Genomic DNA, 17,980 nt, shown 5'->3' on the forward strand with positions numbered 1-17,980 from the left:
GAGGTAAAGCCTGGGACAGATTTCTGTGATTAAAACTTTGGGTCCAACTATGGTTTCTTGGTTGGCAGACAGTTTGGTGGCAGTTTGGTGTTTTTCCACAATTCTATTTCCGTTTGTGTCAGAACAAACATGTACTGTTAAAGTGGTCATTTGATTTTGCCTGAGATATAAATGGGATTGAAGGGATAACGATAAAGCTCTAATTTACATGTTGAAAAACCAGATGCTGAGTGAGACAGACATATTATAACCCCCCCCCCCAATAATCAAAACCAGCCAATACAACCCTCTGGTCCCTGTAAATGGGGAGATGGGGTGACACTGGTCTAGGACCTACAGCTGAAAGCACCAAGCAGGGCCCGGTTCTGCACTCAACCATGCAGAACGTTCCCAATAGTCTCAATGTGAAAATGTCTAATTAAAAACATCAGGTGTTCAGAGGCCTTGCTGGATTTCAGCCATACCTGCCTGTCCCAGCTCACATCGTTGTAAACTCAGTAAGGTAGAATGTGCTGGAAATCTTGATGGTAGAGAGTGTCAGGTCCATTGAATTGGACCTGAGTGAGACCCAGCGAAAGGCTCTGAGACTTGAGATAACAGTTTGATACAGAAGTAGGTGAGGTTTTGCCAAACGGGAAACGTATATAGATGTAGGGAATGATATGAAGTTGTTTTACACCTTACAGCTGGCATACCTGTGGAGAATAAAAGCATTTCCGGCAGTGAGGGAATTCCCTGGCTGTTGACTGTCAGATGGGGCTAATCAGCTTCCCATCTTGTTGTTCCACAGTTTTCCCAGGGCGGTGGGGGAGGGAACCTCGGACAGGCTCAGCTGCTTTCTAGGACAAGCGGAGGGTGCCGTTTGGTGCCAGACGCCCTCCAGGCTCCATCGCGCTTGTCCTATTATAGAAACTCGTGTGGCTGAAGGTAGCACGCATGCTAAAGGGCTTCCTGTTAGCAGGTTAGGAGTTTCCCTTACACCTGTCATGTGCACTTTGTTGCATTATGGCATTTAGCGACTGTACAGGATTAATCTGCACAGTGGGCTAATTCGTTTGGCAGCCCAGCGACACGTGCGGAAAGATTCCCAAGCACCTGGAACCTGCCTCGCTTCTACCGCGCGAGGTGAAGTGTGGCAGCTGTAATCTAATTTTTAAATAAAAAAATTAAACACGCCGCACATCTCCAGGGAGCTCTGACTCTACACGAGTGGGAATTAGTGTCAGATCAACAGCAGCAGCAGCTAAATCCAAAATCTGCCTGTCACATGGGCCATGGAGGGCAAGCGATGCAGACGGAAGCCAATCACGACGCTGGATGATGAAAGACTCGAGTGTGGTGGCTTCAAAGCCCCTGTGTTATTGGAGTGAGCAGCCAAGCGGAGGGGTTCAGAATAAGAGTTTGGTCTGGCTTCCCCAGTCCCCCTTCCTCACATCTGAACAGATTTACGCTCTTTCTGTGAAGCATTAAAACCCATGAACACAGTTACTGCCCATGCTTCCTACTGCTGTTAGCCATGCTTCATCCCCAACCACAGCGTGGTTCTGGTCGGGTTCTGGCTGCTGTATATGGTTTTGCCTTGGCTCTCGGTCACCGCACCACCAAATGGATAGTCAAGCTCCTGCCTCGCTCTAACATGGACCCTTCTGGTACCATACATTATTTATATATCATATACTTACATAAGGTCTAGATACAAAGTGAATGCATAATGGTTTATCAGTTTACGCCAATGAATATTTACTGAATTTATGCAGGTTAATCAGAACTATTTATGTGTATCCCGAATGCATTACTGCAACCTTTCTTGAATTACCATTGTCCTTTTAGTGCAACAGGAATTTTGAATTTTCAGTAGCTAAATCAGCATACCAGTTGCGTGCAGTTAATACCAGACAATGAACCTGGGTTAGAATTTTTTATTTGCTCTGCTCAGACAGTAAGTAAAGTAACAGACAATGGCCCTATATTCTCCTTAATTATCTGCTTCTGTTGATAAACTTAAGAGATAACGCATCGTGATAAGGAACAGCTCTCCCTATAAGGTGCCTGAGGCATTGCGTCTGCTCTGGGACTGCCAGAGAAGAAGGTCACAGAAATCACATTATCCGGAAACCCTGGGAATTCTGAGAAGCAAGCTACTAAGAAGATTACGGTACTGAATATATATGAACCTAAATTCTACCTACTTTATGTGCACATTTATGACTTTAGCACGTAAAGTGACTTACAGATTAAGAGCAAACAGGTTCTAGTAAGTCCCGAGAGTCATCCTGCCTCCCTCCTCCAACCTAACATGATGTTTGCAGACTTAGCTAAGAAGATAAAGCCCCCAGCTGTGACACTGGAGCTCAGCCATATTCTGCTCTTTCTGGCCAAGTTTTATCCAGCATGGATCAAATGATATTGTCTCATTGTCACAATCCCGGGTTTATGGATCTAGAGTGTCTTCAATGTACTACCAGTGGAATAGGAGCTACTCCTATCGAGGGCCCGAGTGTTAGGAAGTGTCTGAAGAATACAGCTCAGACCACAGCACCCTTTGCAGGGCACTTTGCAGGTGTTTATGCGGGCTGGAATCGCCTGGGGGCACCGGAGCTCATGTGCAGAGACCATTTGCCTGGAGGCTCTTATTAATTAGTAAGTTTGCATAACATATATTTTTAATCCAAGCTAATGCCACCTGGACATTCCCGCTGACCACCTTCCCGCCTCAAGAATCGAAAACCCACTTTAAAATGCACCTACCGCATTGTGTTGTAGGTAATGACCATCACAAGAGGGTCGTTTCTTCCAGAAAGTTCTTGCCTGTGTTGTTTTTTTTTTTTTTTTTAACGGAATCAGCTAAGGGAGGAAAAAAAGGATGGTTCTTGATTAGAGTTTTGCATGGTAGTTTAGTTTAATTAAAAACAGTTGAGGAATTCGTCTTCAGTGACCCACTTTGAATTATTTCAGCAAGATATGCAAATTCAATCAGTCAGGAATTCATAATCAGTTTTAATGATGTGCGTGTGCCTGTGCTCACAGATGTGCCTGTTTTTTTGTAGAATATATCATTAAAGTTTGTTGTTGATGACCTCCAAACATCTTATAACTGCTAAGACATTTAATTTCCTTATGGCAGACACTTAAAATTATCTTGTTTCTTACACATGTGCATATTTCAGATTTCCAACCACTTATCCACTTATCCAGTATGGGGGCACAGTGAGGCGGGGGGCTATTCCAGGATACACTGGGCAGAGTGAAGCGGGGTCCTATCCCAGGATACACTGGGCAGAGTGAAGCGGGGTCTTATCCCAGGATACACTGGGCAGAGTGAAGCGGGGTCCTATCCCAGGATACACTGGGCAGAGTGAAGCGGGGTCCTATCCCAGGATACACTGGGCAGAGTGAAGCGGGGTCCTATCCCAGGATACACTGGGCAGAGTGAAGCGGGGTCCTATCCCAGGATACACTGGGCAGAGTGAAGCGGGGTCCTATCCCAGGATACACTGGGCAGAGTGAAGCGGGATCCTATCCCAGGATACACTGGGCAGAGTGAAGTGGGGTCCTATCCCAGGATACACTGGGCAGAGTGAAGCGGGGTCCTATCCCAGGATACACTGGGCAGAGTGAAGCGGGGTCCTATCCCAGGATACACTGGGCAGAGTGAAGCGGGGTCCTATCCCAGGATACACTGGGCAGAGTGAAGCGGGGTCCTATCCCAGGATACACTGGGCAGAGTGAAGCGGGATCCTATCCCAGGATACACTGGGCAGAGTGAAGTGGGGTCCTATCCCAGGATACACTGGGCAGAGTGAAGCGGGGTCCTATCCCAGGATACACTGGGCAGAGTGAAGCGGGGTCCTATCCCAGGATACACTGGGCAGAGTGAAGCGGGGTCCTATCCCAGGATACACTGGATACAGTGCAGAGGATACCCTTGGTGGGATGCTTGTCCTTTACAGGACAAACACCCAGAATCACAATCACACCTCGGGTGACTCAGAAACACCAACTTATCTAACTGCACAATTTTGGACTGAAGTACAAAACCATCCCAAACAGAGCAGGATCTGGGATGCATTTAACAAATATTGGGAATGGTACAATGTGAGGACTGTGTTTTAAATCCCTCGTGTGAGCAAGGAAGCCTCATAGTCAATCGTTTTATTTTGTAGAGACTGTGAGACTTCGGGAAGAAGCGATGAAATGACAGGTAGTGAGCAGATGATTCCTGCCTGAAAGCCTTACAGTGGTGCTTCCTTGTGACTGAAAAACATGCCCCAGCTGCAGTGAAGTCTGCAGAGAATTCAATATGGTGTGAGGTTACCTGAGTGCCTCTGTTGTATTTGTGCTTTCCTGGCATGCCGAACAGAAGGAGATTGGTTCTAACCTTGCTACGCGTAACAAGCATGACTTGTTTGCCTGCTCCTTGGATATAAGGGCAAAAGAAATCAGAGGAGGACATTCAGGACCTTGCATCCTATTTGGATGTTTAATCTAAGGGCTGGTAAACTTTAACCATCTATCTCAGGACTGACCCTGGGACCACTGGAGGCATTAGGGAAGAAGAGGATGTTGGCAAAACTGGACAATATTATGAACAGGTCTGCCCATCCTCTCCAGGGGGCGCTATCTTGGAGCACCTTTGGCCACTGGCTCATTCCACCATGGTGAGCTACAAAGCCCTACTGGGGATCCTTCCTACCTGCTGCCATCAGATGTTACAGCATCTCCTCCCAACATGCACCCCCCACCGTTCATAACAGGAAACAATCCATCTTTGCCATAATTTAAATCCAGTGCTATCTGTTTTTTCATTTCATTTATACGCATATACCATCATTAATAATTATATTATTTCCCAATATTTATTTATTTCAATGATATTCCATAGCATTCTGTTTTTCATGATTCTTTTTGTGTGTTGAGTACCTATTCGTTTGGTTGCACGATGTCTTCTTGCTTGCACTGTGTACTGTCTTCACGCTTTGTCTGTTTTGCACTAAAGGTATTTTCTTCTTTGATCCACGTGCCTAACTGCAGTATGTACAAGAATTTCCCCCTGGGATCAATAAAGTTCATCCAATCTCATTTAATCAAATTGAATGAATGGAGATAAAGCTAAGAATCTTCGCGAATTTCCCCCTGGGATCAGTAAAGTTTTACCTCTTTATCTCTTATCTCGTTCTGGACCTTGTGTAGAGACATGCTTTCTTCATTTGTTTACATGTGGGGCCCTGAATCACTACTCGGCATCTGGGAACACTGTCCTGAATATTCCTCTGGTGAGCTGTGCGTTTGGACCACATTCCCCCCCCCCCCCCCCCCCCCCGCCAGACTTGAGTGGAGGGATTTGGTTCTGCTCATCCTGGTAGAGCCCTTTAATAGAGCAGGAACCTTCCGGATTCTCTGCACCAGCCTTGGTCAAAGCGGCGACATCTCTTTGAAGGCCCGTGTGGAGAGACGTGTCCGCAGCGCCAGCTATTCCCCTGCGCCTTGGAGCATGAGCCTCGACGCTGCGTTTTAACCATGCTTATTGTTTTATGTGGTTGCCGTGGCGACCCTGCGTGAGATCCATGCAGCTAACGGCGACGCCCCCGAAAGCCTCGCGTTCCTAGACACGCAGCTGAGGTGGTGCGAGTTTCCCCTATTTTGTTGTAGGGTGCCGCCCCCCCCAGCTGTTTTATCAGGTATACCCACACACCCATATGTGACATATACACACAGACACGTTAAAGCACATACTTACTAACAAATGGACACACACTCAGTCGCTCTCTCCCTCTCTGTCTGAGCGCCCCCCCCCCCCCCCCCCCATGCTGTTCTGCGCTTCCAGGCCTGTGATTTACTACTATTTCTGTCTGCCTCCCACAGCGACGCCCTTCCAGTTTCCCAACATGCACTCTGCCTGTTCCAGGGGAACTAACAGAATGTCTTCGGTCCTCCCTACCCCCCCCCCCCCCACGAAATACCAACTCTCGTCACTGAAGGACAACGCAGGTCATGCTAGGAGAGCCTAGATGGTGGTGGGGGGGGGGGGGTGATGGTGAGGGGGTGTTACTGATGTCTTGAAGCAGCACTCAGGCGGTCACCAGCACCGACAGTCTGATTGTTCAGGGACCTCCATTGTGGCTGAGACGCTTTGCTTCTCTTCAGTTGCGTGATGAGGGACATTAAGCTGTTGTGGCTTCATAGAGGATTCCGGAGCCCAAACCACACCATGAAGCTCTGCACAGAAGGAAACGTTTGCGAAAGCTGGTATATGAATAACGTGGTTCTGTATCAAGAAGGGGGGAGGAAGGCAGCGCGACCCATTCCTGGAAGCCTTTGTCTACACAGCATTGTCCATTTCGCATGGAAGCATAGAAAAGACCCATCCTTTACACTTTAAGGGGAGCAATTGCCAAGGGCGTAGGTTTGGCTTCAGCATTAACAGGGACCAAATCAGTGCCGAACTGACACCTAAACACACGGTACTCGCACAATATAGGTAGGGACCCATCCATACCATCCATACCCAAATCTATGCCTTTGGGAATCTCTCTTGTCTTTCGTTGCTGAGCTCCAAACTGCGACATCCCGATTAAGCTAGGAGACCCGAGTTGTCTGCTGTGTCTTGGGTGAGCATGTGCGACGTCAATTTCAGCTAAAAGAACTGATATTCACCAGAATGTCGACAAGAGGCTTGTTTAGCACGCTCCCCTCCTGTCGCCGTCGTGGCCAGCGTTGCCATCGTGGCTGTTATCCTCTCTGTCGCTCGGTTGCCGTTTCACACGCCACCCTCATCTTTGACACGCATTTTGTTTCCGTCGCCGTCGTCATCACTGACGCAGAAGCGGAGGAGTGGCACACATTTCTGCACATGGACAGGTCAGCAGCCATCAGAAAGGGCTTGGGGGGGTCAGAGGTCACTTCACCCACTAATGCAGCTCTGCTTGGGCTGCCCAGTGTGAGAAATTCACAGGGAGGGTGTCGGTTCTCATCCATTTCCTGTTAGGTGTCAGGCTGGAGGCAGCAGCTACATGGTTCTCAACAGACTAACGTAAACAAGGACTCTCCCAGATTTACTGGAATCGTGTGTCCTGGAGGGAGTAACCGTCAGTGTTCAGATTTAACCACGGTCCTTTTCTGGCTTGGACAGGGTTCGGGAGGATTGTGAAATAAAGGGAGCCCCCGTGAAATAAAATGAAATGATACTTTATTTTCCATTTGTAGAATTATGAGAAGAGGTAGATTGGAATATGCTAGTTTTCACGTATCCCATCTCGCTGTCCATTATAAGACATAGACATGTATAGAGCCGAGGGTGAAGTTTGGGACCTGAGCACAGGGTCAGTTGTTCATCCAGTGCTCCGGGAGCATTGTTCATGTGGCATGCAACTGCCTGAGAAATGAGTGGGTGCACTTTGAGGAGATCAGCCTGTTACTGTCTGCAGCCTGCAGGATGGAAATGTCAAACGCTCCTGTCCAGTCATGTGGAGAAGTGCATGGTCAGCTGATGTGCTGATATCATCAGCTCGGCATCTGGACGGCTCTGAGAGGTGAGGGGTCTCCCGAGTACGTACATTACGGCTGCTTTTTGCGCACGTCCAGGCGCTCCAAGCCACACGCTAAGACACACGCCATCTAAGGATTCCCATCTCCTAGCGGGACCAACATCACTTACCAGCGAGGTCATGGCACACTTCTCCAGAAGAATGATAAAAATAACACTGGAGTATTTTCATCAGCACCATTAGCAGTATGAGTGTTATAACTAGAAGGATGTTTGGCTTTTTAAGATGCAGTTTTCCGAGGGAAAACTCTACCTCCCAGTAGGTTCAGGTCTCTCTGAGCCCTAATTCTGCACCAGTGACATGTTTTGGAGTTTTTAAGTGCCTTCACACTGAGAGGCCTCTGGCATAATCATTTTGATTGTTGGGTAATAGTCAGCGCCAGTTAGACTGACGTGTATCCATTAGTGTCAGTTTGAGAGGGAAAGCTGAAGACTGCCATGCAGTCGACGCGTTATAACCAGTCGCCTGAAACTGACACCAGCAAACTGCTGCCTCACAGTCACTTTTTAAACCTTTAAGAAGCCTGTTAAAATAAAAAATAAATCTGTCACTCATTTTAAATGAGTCACTCAAAATCGAGGCCAAACAGAATTATAATTTCCCTGATTATTATTTCACTGTGTGTGTGCTTGTGATACAGTGTATTTTAGCCTTGGACTGTGTGTGTTCTGGCGATACAGTGTATTTTAGCCTTGGACTGCGTGTGTTCTGGCGATGCAGTGTATTTTACCCTTGGACTGTGTGTGTGCTGGTGATACAGTGTATTTTAGCCTTGGACTGCGTGTGTTCTGGCGATACAGTGTATTTTAGCCTTGAACTGCGTGTGTGCTTGTGATACAGTGTATTTTAGCCTTGGACTGCGTGTGTTTTGGCGATGCAGTGTATTTTAGCCTTGGACTGTGTGTGTTCTGGCGATACAGTGTATTTTAGCCTTGGACTGCGTGTGTTCTGGCGATGCAGTGTATTTTAGCCTTGGACTGCGTGTGTTCTGCCGATGCAGTGTATTTTAGCCTTGGACTGTGTGTGTTCTGGCGATACAGTGTATTTTAGCCTTGGACTGCGTGTGTTCTGGCGATGCAGTGTATTTTACCCTTGGACTGTGTGTGTGCTGGTGATACAGTGTATTTTAGCCTTGGACTGCGTGTGTTCTGGCGATGCAGTGTATTTTACCCTTGGACTGTGTGTGTGCTGGTGATACAGTGTATTTTAGCCTTGGACTGCGTGTGTTCTGGCGATACAGTGTATTTTAGCCTTGGACTGTGTGTGTGCTGGTGATACAGTGTATTTTAGCCTTGAACTGTGTGTGTGCTTGTGATACAGTGTATTTTAGCCTTGGACTGCGTGTGTTCTGGCGATGCAGTGTATTTTAGCCTTGGACTGCGTGTGTTCTGGCGATGCAGTGTATTTTAGCCTTGGACTGTGTGTGTGCTGGCGATACAGTGTATTTTAGCCTTGGACTGTGTGTGTTCTGGCGATACAGTGTATTTTAGCCTTGGACTGCGTGTGTTCTGGCGATGCAGTGTATTTTAGCCTTGGACTGTGTGTGTTCTGGCGATACAGTGTATTTTAGCCTTGGACTGCGTGTGTTCTGGCGATGCAGTGTATTTTACCCTTGGACTGTGTGTGTGCTGGTGATACAGTGTATTTTAGCCTTGGACTGCGTGTGTTCTGGCGATGCAGTGTATTTTACCCTTGGACTGTGTGTGTGCTGGTGATACAGTGTATTTTAGCCTTGGACTGCGTGTGTTCTGGCGATACAGTGTATTTTAGCCTTGGACTGTGTGTGTGCTGGTGATACAGTGTATTTTAGCCTTGCACTGTGTGTGTGCTGGTGATACAGTGTAATTTACCCTTGTACTGTGTGTGTGCTGGTGATACAGTGTATTTTAGCCTTGGACTGTGTGTGTGCTGGTGATGCAGTGTATTTTAGCCTTGCTCTGTGTGTGCTGCTAATCCCGTGTTTTATAGCCAGTAATTGATGTGTACAGTGCCTCATAATGGTGCTGGCAGGAACAGAAGCTTGATTGTTTGCTGATGTCCACTTAGAGCTCCCTAAGCCTTGTCCTGGAAGGTCAGGGCATTAACAGGTTCTCATTTTATTTCAATAAACTAACTAATTGAGCTTTTGCTCATAGCGTTTACAGTATTTTCATATACTGTGGCCTGACCGAATCATCACTGGACCCCAATTACTAAAGCAGTCATTATTATCTAAACATACATAGTTTGTGTTTATACTGTTTGCAGCTTGACTGACGTGATTCTCCTTGGCGTCCAAGTGCAGGTAACTCCAGTTCTGTAAGCAGACCTCCACCCACAGCCTGTCACCCTGTAGGGGATCCTCTGATCACCATTCTCCTGGACGGGCGATGTCATCAAAGCGACCGATCCAACTCTGTGTGCATCTATAATTTCAGATAAGGGACATAAAGGTTCTTAACTTTGCATTTCCTGTGGGATTTTCCTCGATTTTTCCACAATCCCAATGATGAACCCACTGATCACTCACTGCACAACAGGACCCTCAAAGTAACACGTTTTCCTAAACTTTGCAAGAATTCATATATTGTGATATATTTTTAAAATTGCATTTGAAGTGTATGAATGAAATCTGTGTTTGTTATGGTATCATAAATAGCACCTGCGAAACAGTATGTTGCTACATCTTTTGGAAACAATAGCTTTCTTATGTTCCTTATAATCTTTAAAATTTCATATGTAGGCATCTTGTGTCAACCTGTTTTTGCTCAAACTGACCCCAAATGACACCTTTGTATACAAACAGGTGTACAGAAAACCTTAAACACACCTCTGTGTTATTAGGTACACTTAGTTAGTACCTGGTAAGACCCACTTCTGCCCCCAGAGTCGCTTCAAGGCTAGATGAGGTATGTGTTCAGAGAAATCCTTCTGAACACCACTGTTGTAATGAGGTGTTATATTTGCATTTGTGGCCTTCCTCTTAGTTTTAACGAGTCTGGGCAGCTTCTTCTCGCAGTAACAAGGTGTTTTCAGTCACAGAAAAGTCAGAAAAGAAAATAACTGGATGACTTGTATTTTAGGGGCGGCATGGTGGTGCAGTGGTTAGCACTGTAAGGGGCGGCATGGTGGTGCAGTGGTTAGCACTGTAAGGGGCGGCATGGTGGTGCAGTGGTTAGCACTGTAAGGGGCGGCATGGTGGTGCAGTGGTTAGCACTGTAAGGGGGCGGCATGGTGGTGCAGTGGTTAGCACTGTAAGGGGCGGCATGGTGGTGCAGTGATCAGCACTGTTGCCTCACACCTCTGGGACCCGGGTTCGAGTCTCCGCCTGGGTCACATGTGTGTGTGGAGTTTGCATGTTCTCCCCATGTCGTCGTGGGGTTTCCTCCGGGTACTCCGGTTTCCCCCCACAGTCCAAAGACATGCTAGAGGCTAATTGGACTTGCTAAGTTGTCCGTAGGAGTGCATGTGTGACTGAATGGTGTGTGAGTGTGCCCTGCGATGGGCTGGCCCCCATCCTGGGTTGTTCCCTGCCTCGTGCCCATTGCTTCCGGGATAAGCTCCGGACCCCCCATGACCCAGTAGGATAAGCGGTTTGGAAAATGGATGGATGGATGGACTTGTGTTTTAGATTCCCTCGTTGTGGGAGGTGAAATGGACTGCTGCTCCTAACACTCAGTCCTGGGTCAGCCTTGCTTGTCTTCTGAGGTGGATATGTAAAGCTTCTGTTGGCTAACGGATTTATATAGGGCTTCACAAATGCTGTGCAAAACCCACCCCCTTTTGGACCATGTGACATGAGCAACCAATAGAAGAACTTGTAGTAATAAAATATGCACACCTCCCATGAGCACTGCAGCCTACCACAGTATGCATGCATGTAGATACAGGCAAGGGAGATGCAGGTAAAGGTGAAGCTAAAATGCTTCAGATGGTTTGAAGCTCAGGAAAAGTTGCATTTGGAAGAACTGTCAGCACCTGAATGAGCTGCAGAAACAGGAAATGTGTACCACCATTGGCTATATAAAATCCTTTTAGGTAAATCATATGAATGCCGCCTTTAATAGTGGCCCAGCATATGGCTTGTGAGATGGGCATTTAAAATGAGTTATTTTAAGAGTGTTAAGTGTGCTTGGGACCAGGTGAAAGCAGAGTTCAGCTGGAATGAGGATGAATATCATAAATAATAATGGCCTGCACACTCAGAGCTCTTCACTTTAGTTATGTCCATTGTAAATAGCAGCCAAAGCTGAAGAAGTGGATTGGAACCACATTTCTGGTACTGAAATGCTTCCCTTGCTGTTCAACATCGATTGTTCATTAATGCATCAGAAGCAAAACATCTGGCAATGGACAGGTTGATAGAATTAAAGGGTGATTGTCATGGGAAAGAAGTGTGATTTGTTCCTTGTCTGCAGTAACTAATTAACATCTCATTACTAATGAATAAATTCCTTATTACTAATTAATAAACATCTCATTACTGGGCACTACATGGGCTTAGAATTGATTTATCGTTCAAGAGGTGCTTTTCAGCTGCATCACTGTTTAAAACTGAGGCCCCTGCTGGGCAGTTGGTCAGGTATTAAGAAACAGTGGGCTGACTCAGATCAGGGTTCGAATCTGATCTCTGTGATCTGCCAAAGGTACCTGAGAGCCCCCTGGTGGCGAAACAGATTCGGTATCCACTTGCCAGCTAAAGTATTTTGAATCATCAATATGATGAGTGGTTCCTAAACATGTATTGATAACCCCCCAGCCATTCCATATATTACACCCCATTGTGATTCCGTTGATTCTGGGCCTAAATTATTTTATTGGTTTAATCTGGGGGTGGAATTAGAGGACTACGTGGGATGGTTATGGCTAGTCAAAGAGAGTTTCGGGATTCACCAGTCTATGTTGGAGTGGCATCCCTTCCAAGGTCTTTCTCTTCCCTCTGCCTGTGTCTCCTGGGATGGCTTCTTAGGACTCTGAACTGTATAAGCGCTTATCAGTAATAGATGTATGAACCAAGTTAGACTGGTTGCCCACTAATACACCGTCTCATTCCCCCGTCTAGCATCAGCATGTGGGTGGTTATCGGGAGCGAGCATCTCATCTCATGTTCTCCTATCCAGACTTATGAGTGTGCTGTGAATAAAGCAGGGGTCATCGGTCCCTGGAAGGAATTTGGCGGAGATGACAAGTGACCTGACTGGAAAATGGCAGAAATAGCTTTATATATTTAAAAAAAAAAAAAAGATCAGTGGGCTTCCATTGCTGGTGAATCGGCTACCAGGTTTCATAAACCATGTGAATCTCCTACCCTCTCTGTTTAATCCTATAATTGCACAAAAATAACAATAAAAGATATTTAATTTAGCTTCCGGGATAGGCTCCGGACCCCCCGTGACCCAGTAGTATAAGCGGTTTGGAAAATGGATGGATGGATGGATATTTAATTTAAGTTTAGTGGAGCATCAATTTTTTTCAAAAACTGCTTTGTTTATTGGAAAGATTTTTTTTTTAAAAAAAACTTTATTCGTATCCTTCATTCAAGGTAAAAGAACAGAAAGTTACTACATCAGACACTGCTTGAGGGCAAAATGCATGGAAATTGGGAGTAAAGCCACACAGAGAGTGCAGACCCTGGTTTACACTGGTGGTTTCTGTAGATGCGCTGCTATAAGTGGGCCGTGATGAATAAATAAAGGTGCTGGGATTGTGTTTAAACGGCTCTGGGCTCAGGCCGGTCCGCCATGGTTCCCCGGGAGCCTGCCGGCCCGTGTAATGAGCAGCTGTGCTGGGCTTCATGATCTGGGTGGCGGGACAGGGGAATGCTCATTAATTAATTAATGTTCGCGGAAGCTAATCAGGCCAGTAACACTCGCGTGTTTCCTTTCGCTCCGCTGAAAATGTAGGCCGCTGGAGTTCAGCCCGCGGAGCCGGGATTTCGGAAACCGGCCGCGGCACTGAGCACTGGTGGAGAGTTAGGGTGAGGAGAGCTTTTCTGTTCCCGCCGAGAAAGGAAACGGACATTAAGGCCCAAATCAATCTTGGCCATTTCCTGGCAACTTCTGCAAACAACTATGCACATTTCCACAACCTTCCTGCGAGCATTTTCACAATGCAGTTAATTAAATGAAATGTTTCACTGTCGGTTTCGTTTGGGCCCAGCTCCCCAAATGCTGGACATGGGATAAGCTTGCCGAGAGTTGTCCACTTCCCCGTTCGTGGAAACACACACTGTAAGCCAGCCATGGTCAAATGTCGGCAATCAGTAAACAAATGTTTCGTTACTCAACTGGTCTTTATTCAGCAAACGAGCTATGAGCTCCTTATGTGAGAAGAATCGGCTTGGATGTTATTTATTGCATTACTTAACACTTGGGAGCCACTGCATAGTGTGTGAGCAATTCTGAGTGCTGTAGAAAAAAAACCTTAGTTTAAGGGCAAGAGTACTTACAACAGGGAAGAGATAAAAATCTAAATAACATTTTTAATTAAATGTGTCGGAAATTGACTTTGCTTAATCCACCTTAAAAAATGGACAGAAATTGAAATTAATTTGCCTCTAGCACCGGAAAGTGTTCAGTTTGATCCGTCAGTTTCAAATGTCATATAAAAATGTGTCTGTGATCTGGGCCACAGTTCTAAAAAGCAGCACCTTTGGCCTCTTTCCCAGCTGTCCCACTGATGAGTTACGCCTGGTTACCATGAACAGGGGGCTTGTTCATATAAAAAAATGCCATGAGGCTGACAAAGGAGGATTCCTGTGAGGTACGTTATGGGACGTATTTAGAGGGAGCCACCTACTGGAGTGGAGGTCTCACATCGGCACCGGCAAACAGTAATAGGTTTTTAGATTTTCCACATAACTGGAACAACAGTTTGGAAGAGTCTGTCATAACCAAGATGGGTAGATGTATGTGCAAGTATGCTTAACCTGGACTATTTTAAGGCACCTAGCTTGTCTACAGGTTTGTCTTCTTGTGGTCCTGAGCTCCCAACCCCTACTAGAGAATCTGAGAACGGTAGTCCGGCCCTAGGGAACCTGTAGGGGTTTGGAATTGTGAGGTTTACTTCTAGCACCGCAGTTCGCCACACATAGCTGTTCCCGGTCCTCCACTGAACTGTAATTCCTAAATGGGGAGCATGTTGTTGAATCACTGTGACCGTTCTTAACAAAATATTCAAGTGTTCCTTAATGGAAATCCAATTTGAGGCATTTCTGTCTGAGGCAAGCAGATTTCTATCTCTGCAAGTTTCCTTGTGCCTTGTGAAATATCTTACATTCCGAAAACAGATCTCCTAGGATCTTTTTTAAACAAGCAAAACGGTTGAAACTGGCCAAGGTATTCAGGCTTAAAAATGAGCCTTGTTAACTATTATGAAGCCCCAGTAAACTCCAACACAGTGTTAAGGGCTATACACAGACTGGGGTACATATTGGAAGGTGATAGTTGATAGGTTTGCATTTTAGGTCCCAAATGGAAGGCATATAGTGTCTTAGCCAATCAGATGCCTCAAGAAAGCATCTCCATTAGCCGGGATAGTGATCTGCAAGGATACTGAAGAAGAAGAAAAAAACGTGGGTAAAACAGAGGGAGAAACTTTTGGACCTTCTAGTCTCTTTTGCTGCTCAGGCTGGTGAGGCCAGTTTTCAGCATGTAAATTGCACATTTGAAAATGTTAAAATGAGTTACTGTTAGGTATGAGTAGGAGCCACAGGGGCACTGGCCTGAGCTGAAAGCTGATTGGTCCCTGGAGTGCCTCCTCCCCGTCACTCACCAACTGAAAGCATATCATTGGCTAATGATAAAGTTGGCCCCTCTGTATGAATTATAGCCCCTTTCATGCTCCATATTTGAAATCAGCAGTTATGAGGCGAAGATCATGGGATCAATGTCGCTACCTTTGCTCCTCCAGTGATGGCTGGGCTGACCGAGACGAGGTGGTGGAGGGGTACGAACTGGAGGCTGAGGGTGGCATCACCATGAAGCTGCAGTCGGCCGAAGTCACCTCCTTCAACGACTACTTCCTGAAGCTGCGGCTGGACGCCAATGCCAGGAATCCGTGGTTCGGCGAGTTCTGGCAGCACCGCTTCCAGTGCCGGATCCCAGGCCACCCGTCCGAAAACACCAACTACAAGAAGATCTGCTCCGGTAAGATCTGTCCCTGGCAGGAGGGACGCGAGGGACGGGAGGGATGTGTTATGTGCATAGTTTCATGCAGAAGAGGAAGCTGGGCATCACAAGGCGAGACCTGGCATTACAACTCCAGTAGCGTTCTGTTGCCCGGCACACAAGCGCATAGAAGGGCCTGACATTTCAGCCACTAGTGGGAACATAACGGCGGGAAAAGTGTAACAGACGTCCCTCCTAGGGCCTGCGGGAGAGAAGCGTGTGGGGCCCTTTGTGTGCCTCTATTACCAAGTCATTGGCACTTGTGCAAGGCGTACACAGTTGTGCAAAAACCCGCTTCCTGTTTTCCAATTTGTTCCCCCCTCTCTGTCGACCTCGAACGCAGTCTTTGCAAACGGAGGCACGCAGACAGACCTCATGTCACGGTCGATGTGTTCAGACGCAGGACAACACTGTCAAGAAAACACCTTTTAAATCACGCAGTCACACGGACGGCAAACAAAATTCAGATTAATCACATCTCTGTTTGTCAGTAGAATTTATATATTCATACCATAAACACCGATGAGCCAAACCATTATGACCAACCCCCACATGGCTCGATGCCCTGTGCTGTGACACGTACTCACCATGGCGGCCAACAAGCACCCCACAAACCTGCCGTTTCAGAATACTCTGACCCAGTCGTCTGGCCATAATGATTTTTCCCTTGTCAAAGTCACTCACGTCTTTATTCCTGTCCATTTCTTCTGCGTTAGACATGTCACCTACAAATATTAAATGTTACCTTACCATGTAATACGTCCCAGACCTCGACACATGGCCATTTTCACTAGATAGTCAACAGACTTCACTTCACATGGGGATGGTCATAATGTTTTGGGTCATTGGTGTATATGAGTTTTTGGTGTTTATTTCCACTATGGATCAAATTCTAACAATGAAGACAAAATACATATAACAGTAAAAAACCCAGGGGGTCAAGAGGTTTATTTTAAATGCAACCTTATTCAGTCTGCATTTATCTCCCCTGCATTTCATTTAATTTATTAAGTTATTTTTTTTATCACACTTTACATCCTAGTACTGTTATTAACTTTGGTTTTAATGTGATGGAGAAATGCAGACATACCTTAACAGCGGCAACGTAGCGCTAACGTAACAACATCATAACGCTAACGTAACAACATCATAACGCTAACGTAACCGTGATGCTTAGTTCACTGTTCTGTCACTTCTGTTGTTCTTTCACAAAAAGCTCCAGGAAGGTAAGTGTTTCTTTCATGTCCTGTAGGGGAATCGTAGAGAGAGCTGACTTAGGAGCATCGGTTGCGGGGTTCGATCTGGCTGTACACAGAGGGGTGCCAGTGATTCATTCCATTCACAAAGCCCTTGTGATTTAAATTAGACAAATACATAAAACAAACACAAAAAAGTACAAGGAATGTTAGAGTACATGGAAATAATGTGATCATTAGAAAATGACAATAACATCACGTTCTTACGTTACTGACATTCTTACGGTGTTGAAGCAATCCAACATTTTAGCACCATTTTGCATCAAATAGCCTGCCATAGCCTGCCATAAATTTGAATCAGAGCCTTTCCAGTGTTCTCCAGCCCAAAGAGAGTAACGTTAGCCCACATCATCGTGTTGTACACGTATCACCAAAGCACGAGGAGCTTAGATCAGCTGACCTCTCCTGTAGAGCCAGAAATGCCAGCGATGGACGGACAAACGTGTCTGATACAGGGCTTTCCTCGCCAGCCTGCATGCAGCCTGAGCTGATGCACTAACCAGAGGCGTGGGGCGCATGCGCAGTGGCTTCTTGTCTCCCGAGAAACGCAGTAGTGTGATTTCACTGGTCGTTTAATTGGGCGTCTATAGTCAAATCATAGCTGGGTTCTTAAACTTTTTTTTTTTTTTTTTTAATTGTTAATCTCTGCAATGCTAAATCATAAATTGAGAACGTAAAAATAATGATGAAATGGAGCCCCACTCCACTCAGAGAGCAGTAAAAAGGAGGCCTCGATTCGGCCCTGCCACCACGGGCATTTGTCCTTTGACTGTGATGCCCCGGTCCGCTGAAGCGCCCTTTCTTCCAGCTCCGTTAGTCTCATCCACTGCTGAGATTAAAGCTGAAAGTGACGTTAACAGGCCGAAGTGGATCAAAGGCATGGATAAATGGCACGATGGCCAGATCAGATCGGGGGCCTCAGTAATGGCCGTCACATGTTCAGGGTAACACATCCGAAATCATCCAGTATACCATGGCTGGGTTGGACTGTCATTATTAAATGTTCCTGTATTTCTGTATTTTGAACATGTAA

At 46.2% G+C, this 17,980-nt stretch overlaps 1 protein-coding gene across 3 annotated transcripts in view; it reads left to right on the forward strand.

Moving 5' to 3' along the window:
* LOC125714834 (metabotropic glutamate receptor 1-like) overlaps window positions 1–17,980 on the forward strand; it is a 47,377-nt gene that overhangs the window by 12,702 nt on the left and 16,695 nt on the right. For all 3 annotated transcript variants that reach the window (XM_048985835.1, XM_048985834.1, XM_048985836.1), the window contains exon 4: window positions 15,435–15,670. In XM_048985835.1, coding sequence (XP_048841792.1) covers window positions 15,435–15,670 — 236 coding nt within the window. The remainder of the gene's footprint in view (window positions 1–15,434; window positions 15,671–17,980) is intronic.

The sequence above is a fragment of the Brienomyrus brachyistius genome, chromosome 19 (assembly GCF_023856365.1).
Source record: "Brienomyrus brachyistius isolate T26 chromosome 19, BBRACH_0.4, whole genome shotgun sequence".
Classification (NCBI taxonomy): domain Eukaryota; kingdom Metazoa; phylum Chordata; class Actinopteri; order Osteoglossiformes; family Mormyridae; genus Brienomyrus; species Brienomyrus brachyistius.